At 35.6% G+C, this 9,127-nt stretch overlaps 1 protein-coding gene across 2 annotated transcripts in view; it reads left to right on the plus strand.

The window, feature by feature from the left end:
• The window catches only part of LOC149419917 (RNA/RNP complex-1-interacting phosphatase homolog), a 126,374-nt gene extending 117,558 nt beyond the window's left edge, over positions 1–8,816 (plus strand). The window contains exons 7-8 of one of the 2 annotated variants that reach the window (XM_089637084.1): positions 7,560–7,667; positions 8,452–8,816. In XM_089637084.1, the coding sequence (XP_089493210.1) occupies positions 7,560–7,667; positions 8,452–8,555 (212 nt within the window). In that variant the 3' untranslated portion in view covers positions 8,556–8,816. Of the gene's footprint in view, positions 1–2,028; positions 2,137–2,416; positions 4,693–7,559; positions 7,668–8,451 lie in introns of those variants that run through there. The other variant, XM_089637083.1, reaches the window with a different exon arrangement.
• The last annotated feature ends 311 nt before the right edge of the window (positions 8,817–9,127 follow it).

Genomic DNA, 9,127 nt, shown 5'->3' on the forward strand with positions numbered 1-9,127 from the left:
ACGTACAGCCCACTTCAAAACCACCACTTCAAAACCACCCATTGGCCCCCTCGTTTGTTTTTTGTTAATAAATTTCCATTGTAACTACACGTTTTGCACTTTATTTCAATCCAATACCTTTAAAATTGACAGTTTGATAAGTATTTTAAAACCACCCGATCCATCTGCGCCACCCTGTATTTGCCGGTCCTACGATCCATGGATGTGATCCCCGTGGAAAGTCACTTATCTTTATAATTTTCATTACCAGCCAATTATTAAATTTAAGTTACTTTCGTTTGACGAAACAGTTATGTAACTCAAGGTTCGTTATGATGTTTGCTAGTCCTGTAGTGCACAACACGAGCCCTGAGTCACCCCGATTATCTATTTATTTATTCATCTCTTTCTTTGATACACAAAGATATACTAATGGATCTACATTATTCATATTGGATTACACACAAAAAAATATACGGATAAAGTTAATTAAACTAAATAATATATACTAAGTTTACATTATACCTGCAACATCTTCTAAAATAACAACATTCAGTGAGGGACAATGCTGCGACATCGGGCCAAAAGGTATCCGGGGGTAAAATGCACTAACTTCGGGAGGTGATTCTACGTGATGGTAGAAGTAAATAAATAATTTAAAAAACATTTTACGAAATTCCAACTTTTTTTTTCTCATACTAAAATATTTTTCTATAGTGAATATTTATTTTGTCATACAAATAATTCAACTTTTTTTACCTATAAACTACCTTAAAACAATGGAATTTCAAAAAAGTTATTTGTCTTTTCTACTTCTAAAATCATGTAGAATCACCCCCCGAAGTTCACCTTACCCCCGGACACCCTGTATACACACACAACGTACCTAAATATATTTCTTCCAAGGTCTTTCAGGCAACTCTTCTACAATCTCTGCTCTCCTGCAGTCCGCATAACTTTTTGGACAATTACAATGATATAATATTACAATTCGATTACAGTTTCAGTTTCCCACTTGAAAAGCACAAGCTTATCCAGACCCTTTTAAACATACCCTCTTTTTGATGCAGTAGTAAGCTAAAGTTTCACTATGATATTTGCCAGCCCTGTGGTCCACAGTGCGAGCCCTGCGGCACGCCGCTTGTCACTCTTCCGCAGTCCGCAACACTCACTCGTTGGGCAATAATATGATGTATCGTCGTCTCGGAGCGGACACTTAATTACCGCTGACAGGGCCGATTTACCGCCGGTCAAAACTTTTGACAGATCCGTGCGCGCAACGCACATGACAGATATTTGAAACGTTCATTTTTAATATCGAATACCTGTGAAGCCGGTTATTGTCAAGCTGCCGTTTGCGCTGAAGGCGCCGAATTGATGAAGTTGTTCGGTTTTTTTTTAAATATAACACGCTGATTTTTTTTTTTTTTTTTAATCAGTTTTTTTAGGTAGTGTAGATTTCGGCGTAAAAATGTTAATTTGACAGATAAGTTATACTAAAAGCCTTTATTTTTTTATATTTCTTTTTTTTTATACTATTGCTTTTTTGTGTGGAATTCATCGTAATATTGTAATTAAATAATTTTGTAATTATGGTCCACTTACAGTAGTTCCAGAGAGAGGTCGTAGGTACGTCGGTTACAAAACTTCCTTCTCACACGTCTTGTATGAAAACGAAGAAGATATAATGTACTAGAACGATGACATCTCGTATGATCTCTCTCTGGGACTACTATTGCAGGATGAACAACCGGTCTGATAAAAAATATTTAACTACAGCAAATTTATGAAAATTTTGATTCATAACCTTACTTTTATTTTATCTCACATACATATCTCTCACACTCTCAATATTGATTTCTTTACTCTTGCGCGTAGAATTAGTGAGGTGTGCACGAATGTTCAAGTATAATTTTTTTTTAAACTTATATAATATTACGACCGTTAAAAAAGTAATTTAATTCTTTAAAACTTTGTTATTTTTTTATATCTTCGCGAGACCTGGATTTATCTAATATTCACTATTCAATTTTACATTTTTTTTTTCAGATATGCTCATCGGGGTCCACTGCACACACGGACTCAATCGAACGGGATACCTCGTCTGCCGTTACATGATTGACAGAATGTCATTTGATCGCCTCACTACTATTGACTGTAAGATATTCTACTTATGAATTTCAATGTAGATCTCCATATTATGAGATCTCAACTTTAATGAACATTTGAAAAAAAATTGGAATATTGTCTTGAATCATTAACTTTCTTCTAATCAAGTTTGGTTCGACTATTTTCGTTCAATTATTTCTTTAGTCACAATAAATTTAGTTTAAGTATGTAAAACTTTTATTAAAAATTTAGCGTTCTGCATTTACTCCAAATTAAAACTCTATTTTATATTTTTAATGTACTTAACTTAATTATGTTTTGTTCTTAGTATTCAATTCCGCACGCGGGTATCAGATGGAACGCGAGAACTACGTCAACCACTTGAAAGATCCAGACAACTGCCAAAATACTAATCGACATGTTAAAGCAAAGGACAAGGATAATCTTGAAATTCAAACCGTTTCGGAGCAAGGTTCTACTATCGTTGCTGAACCGTTACCGGGACAGAGAAACACTTATTTCAACCCTGGACCAGGACGAAATAGTGGCTATTCCGCTTCCAGATCGGAACGGAACATTCATGATTCTGATATAGGAACAAGGCAGGATTATGGTGATTTTGGTTTAAGAACTCCACAGAGAAATACTTTGGTTAACAGATTAGAGCATACTGAAGGGTATTACAAAGGACAGGAGAAAGGTGATACCAGAAAAAGACCATCTCATCGACGTGATAATGAAAAAGATAGGAAAAATCGTGAATTCGCAACTCGGCCGGAAGAAGGTTATATTGTTGCCGAACCAGTTCCAGGTCAACGAAATTTGTATTTTAATCCTGGACCAGGGCGAAATAGTGGTTTTCGCATCCCTAAATTAAGCCAGAAAAGTCGAGAATCCGATGCAGAAACAAACCAGAATGAAGCTGATTCTGCTAAAGCAACAAAACAACAAATTGATTCGGGAAACGAATTGAATCCTGGACCGTTACTAAATAGCGGTTTTCGCATCCCTAAATTAGGACAGAAAAGTCGCAACGCCGATAGGCAAAAAGAAGACGAATTTTCTATAGCAACTGACCAGCAAAATGATTCTGGTAACGAAATAGAGAAAAATGAAGGTGAATCCTGCACGCGACCAAAGCAGAATAGTGGCGAAGTCAGGACGGGGTCGGGAAGGTTTAGTAGTGGTCCTAAATCGAGATCAGGAAAAATTGGTCGTGATGGTAAAAATGGGTACGACAGTCATGAATTCAGATCAAGACAGAATGTTCGTGTGTTCGATACAGAACGTTTAGATGATAATGATGATGGTTTAAGAAAAGGAAAGGGTCCTAATCGTAAAGCGAAAAGCCCCACCAACACTGATTATAATTGGCGTGAAAGAAATTAGTTCGTAATGGTCATGTTATAATTATTTTTCTAATGTTTCAGAATTATAAAGAGAAATAGAAAGCCTGGCTACTTATACTAACAATGAGGGATCCCAGATATTTTTTTGATATTTGCTGGATTAAAATAATCATGGTTCTCAGTTTCAATAAATTAAAATATAACCATTTATTTAACTCGTTAAAAAGGGTCGAATAAAAACATTTTTAGTCGCGTCGTAAGATTTTGCTTCAGGTGACGTCGCGTAGTTTTTAATCGATGGCGTTCCCGGTGGCATCAAATAACGTCAGTAGAGTGTTTTTTAAAATATTATTTACAAATTCGAATTATTACTTTTGCGAATCCAAAAAATTATATGAATCTATATCTTCATGGATTTTTTTGAGTGTTAATTCTTTCACCTGAATTTTCAGGAATTCTTTATTGGTGTAACAAGAATTAACTGATAATGGAATCAGAATATTTATTATTATTATTATTTGTGTTTTCTTGATGTAATGCATAATAGTAATGTTAAGATTTCTTTTTCGTGTGGTGTTATAAAGTAATGTTGACTTTTTGTTTTCTTTTTTAAAAAGATTTCCACTGAACTTGTAATAGATATAATGTCTTATTTTTGGCTTTGCCTTTTCCTTTTTAATAAAATAATAATATGTACCTACCTTTTTAATTGTCATTAATTTTTTTATTATTATTGACACCAAACCGATAAGACGTTCTTATGTTTTTGGTGTAAACCACCCAATTTACTAATTTGAAATATATATACATTTTTTTTAAATATGTGCCGGTATCTTGTTTTAGATATTATTAAAAATATTATTATTATTCAAAAGTATTATTTATAGTACTTTTTTTAATTCTCACGTGTTGTTTAGAAAATAAATGTATTTCAAGACGTGTTTCATGAAACAGTAACTTTTTATAATTTATACCTACTTATGTTTCGTTACCTGATTTGACAAATTTAGTATCTACCTATTTTTGTTTTACATTTATTATTTATTTACATTTTTGCTTAATATGTCATCATGTAATATTATAATGTATTAAACTAAATAATTAATTGATTTTGAAATAAAAGCTCTAATTTCCCATTTTTTATTTATTTTTATTTTTAACCCTTCATTGTTACCTGCTTGATAAATAAATGCAGTCACAGTTTTTTTGTACATTTATGGTGTTTTGGCTGTACACATCACAGTACAGGGTTATCACCCTTTTGAGGTTGGAACTACGTTTTACCCTAGTTTTAACATGGGGATCGACTACAAATAAACTTGAACAAGAATTTTTGCCGTTACTTCTCTTTCATTTTTTCTTAACTTTCACTATTTGACTTTCAAACAGATGACAAGATAGCAAAGCCTTTTGGACGATTTTGGTCTTGGAGGTAAATGTATATATATTCCGTGGTTTCATATTACTATTTTAAAAATTATTTACAATAGTAACCATTGGCAGGGCCAGTCCTATGCGGGTGCAATTGGAGCAGTCCGCTCCGGGCGCCTAATTGTCAAGGCGCATGACTAACTACTACTAATACCTAACATCTAACAGTCCTAACTCATCGCCGTTAGGATTATTTTTCACAAAATTGGCACTACACAAAAATACAAATATTATTGATTACAGTGACCACCTACCTAGGCGTCTACTGGTTTTGACAAGGGGCGTCAAAACTTTACTCAAGCTAGGCGCCGGGTTGGTTCTGGGCCGACCCTGACCATTGGTTCGACCGCTTGGTTGTATTTATGTCGGGATAACATAGCAGAGTTTTTTTGCGATTCGTGGCTTAGATCTTGGATTCATTTTTTGATTTTGTAAAGCTTTTACAATTGATTGCTTGTAGATATAAATTTTCGTCCTAATGCTAATAATTTTTGTAAATATTTCAAATTTGAAAACAAAATACTGCATAACTGTTTCCAATTGCAAGTGGATCAACGTCATATAGTTTTTTTTATTTTTTATTAACTCCACACAGGAGGCCCTGAAGAAAATAATTTCCCTCAGGGCCTATGTCATCTTTGGGGATGTTGTGTGGAAGGTCTTTTTGTGGAGAGGAAGGAGTGAACATGGGTATCGAAGAGTCCCATGTTGTAGGAGGGAGGAAACACAGAGGCCGGCAGTTCGTTCCACAGCCGAGCTGTTGAACTTAAGAACGAATTGTAGAAGCGACCCGTTCTCATGTGACAAATGTCAACTGTGTACAAATGTTGGGCGCGCGTTTGGCGTGTATCCCGACTACGCACCGGTGCCGAAGGGATCAATGACGCTAGTTCCTCAGAGCATCTTCCATTGTAATACCGATAGAATAAGGACAGCATACCTACCTGACGCCTGCGCTCTAAAGATTGCAGTCCGTTTGTTAAGATTGGGGAATCTATCAAACGGACCGCCCGTTTTTGCACAGAGTCAAGGGTTTTTTTCAGGTATTTAGGGGCTCCGGACCAGAGATGGCTGCCAAATTCGACAGTAGGGCGCACTTGCGATTTGTACAGGGTCAGCAGTTGTGTATTACTCGTATTAAAGTATCTGCGGGCCCTGTACAGTACGCCCAGCTTCTGAGAGGCCAACTTTACTCTGGCTTCGATGGAGCCCCCGTACCTGAGCTGGTCACTTATAGTTATACCAAGCATATCAATGGAAGGCTAGATTATCATTTGGATCCCTTTTAGACGTAATCAGACAGGATTGGGTCTTTGAAACATTAAATTCGACGAGATTATTTTTACCCCAGGAGGAAATACTCTCGAGATAACCGTCCATTCTCTGCTTCAAAGCCCTCCGAGCCGTTGGAGTTTGTTTGCCCTTTGGGGGCTTGTCAAACAAAAAGCTATCATGAACTGTACTGTCATCCGCGTAACAATGAATCGGTGCACATATCAAAAGGTCATTGATGTGCAACAAAAACAAAGTCGGAGACAGAACCGATCCCTGTGGGACGCCAGCATTTATGGAGTGCGAGGAAGAGGTGAAACCGTCAGCAACCGCCTGAATCGACCTATCCCTTAAAAAGTCAGCAATCCACGTACACAGGGATGCGGGAAGTCCGTAAGAAGGCAATTTGTTGACAAGTCCTCGGTGCCAGACCCGGTCAAAGGCCTTGGATATGTCTAGTGCGACCGTTTGGGTCTCACCGTGACGTTCCAGGCACCGCCCCCAAACATGCGTTACATACGCGAGAAGATCACCGCACGAGCGGTTCCGCCGGAATCCGTATTGACGGTCGTTGATAATTTTGTTCTTCTCGAGGTATGTGAGCAGTTTGTCGTTGATCACACGTTCCATCACTTTGGACAGAACTGATGTGATCGCTATGGGGCGGTAGTTGGCCGGGTTGGAGCGGTCACCTTTCTTGGGAATAGGGTGAATGAGCGCTTTTTTCCAACCAGAGGGCACAGTGCCACACTTCAGAGACATTTTGAAGAGCTTTGTCAAAACTGGAACTATTTCCGCAGCACACCTCTGCAATACCAGGGCAGGTATTCCATCAGGTCCACTAGCTTTGTTAACATCGAGCCCCCGTATGACGTGGAGTACATCCCGATGCCGGATCCTCAGGTTTTTCATATAGAAGCCGCAGTGAGGAACCGACGGCGGAACAGCACCTCCGTCGTCGAGGGTCGAGTTTTCCACAAACATTTTCCCTAATAGGTTTGCCTTTTCGGTGGCGGTGTTTGCTAGTGAGCCGCCAGGTCTGGTAAGAGGTGGCAAACTGGGTTTGCAAAAATTACGACCTATTGAGCCCGCAAGCGACCAGAATGCACTGCTGCCATGCGGGCAGGCAGCCAGCTTTTTGCTGATCTGCAGGCTGTGTTCGAATTTCGACCTTTTAATGATTCTCTTGCATTCCTTTGCCTATTTGTTGTATTTTTCAAAATTTATCAAAATTTCACATCAAATGACTGAATCGACACTAGAAACATTATTTATTCGGTCTTGATCGTTTTGCTTTTTTTCTTAAAATATTCAACTGATTATTTCGATAGCGATTTTTTCAAGCGCCAAACCCAGTTGGTGCGCCTTGGGCATATGTTTTTTTATTGTAAAACAGTATTTTTATTGATTTATTTGCAGACGATCTCATCGGAGTACACTGTACTCACGGACTTAACCGAACTGGATATCTCGTCTGCCGTTACATGATCGAAAGATTGGATTTTAATCCTGTCGATGCAATTGACGGTAAATTTTTGTTTAAACATTATTTATTGTTTTTTCAAAACTTTAAAAAAAGTGTTCACATTGATATCTAACAAAAGTTTGATATTTTATGTGAATTAGATAATTTGATTATTATGAACGAATCAATTATATTCGTTCAAGATGAATCGGTTGACTCAGTTGGATCATTCTCATGGAAAGATGTTTATCCTATGCTTTGATTATGACCACTCCCGATACCATTCCATTCATTTCAACTATAATCCAAAAAACATGTAGTTTCACCGACGATGGTGCAACAACGCACCTCAAATTTTCCAACAATTTAAAATTCCCTATCTAAATTATATAATTTTTTTTTAAATGTGTTTCTTCAGTTTTTTTATTTGTATAATATTTTATCTTACTTAAATCCTACAAAACTGATCAATCAGTTTGATTGTAAGAAATCTCTCACTTTTCTATTTATTTGCTTATAATTATATATTTCAATCTCAACTTGATATCTTGATGCGTAATACATAATATTTACTTAATAGTATATATCTAATATATAAATACTTACTAATTATTATATTGCTTATGATCATAATGTACGATAGTACCTAATTGTTTTATTTTTAACAATGGTTAACAGTTCTAGGTATTTTTCACAATATTATTTGTTTTTGATATTATTTGGTTTTCACAGATCTAGGTATTTATCCTCAATATTATTTGTTTCATGTTTCACGGAAACTAAACTGTGCTTAAAATTATCGTGTATTTTTTGTAGTACCTATCAACATTTTGTTTTTATTTTCAGCTTTTGACTACGCGCGTGGACACACTATGGAAAGAATTAATTATATTGATCACATAAAACAATCCCGAAAACATTGTATATATGATTCTTTCTACGATTACTAAGAAAATTATTCTGTTTTTACACAAACGAATCATACTGACTTTTTTATAGCTAGATAATTTTTCAGTCCTGCTCAGTTTAGAGAAAACATATTAATTATTTCTAAAAATAATTTAAAAGTTAATGTTTTATAATCATCCATTATTTTTTAAATTATTTTCAATTGACTTAAGCTTTTTTTATAAAATAAGTAATTATCAACTACTTATTTATATCTATAAAGTATAGAATTAACTCGTGTTTATTATAATAAATAAATTCTAAATCACTCAATAAAATATTTTTGACCGAAAAACCTTTTACCAAATTTTATTAAAATTTCCCTACAATTCCTATCTTATATCACAAACCCGCAACGATACTAACAAGTCAACATTTACCAATTTGTCAATATCTAATATAAAACTAGTGTTTAGAGATCAAAACAATATGAAAAATTACCATAGTTGTCGTTTTTACGTTTTGTAAAAAAATGATATCTGTAGGAACTTGGATCAATCCTCTCATCACTTATTATTCTTCTATATGTGACTTCTAAATATCGTAGGTTGATTATCATCAGGTAATTCTTCAC

The sequence above is a fragment of the Hesperophylax consimilis genome, chromosome 11 (genome assembly GCF_061612785.1).
Source record: "Hesperophylax consimilis isolate HC1 chromosome 11, BYU_Hcon_1.0, whole genome shotgun sequence".
In the NCBI taxonomy this organism is placed as follows: domain Eukaryota; kingdom Metazoa; phylum Arthropoda; class Insecta; order Trichoptera; family Limnephilidae; genus Hesperophylax; species Hesperophylax consimilis.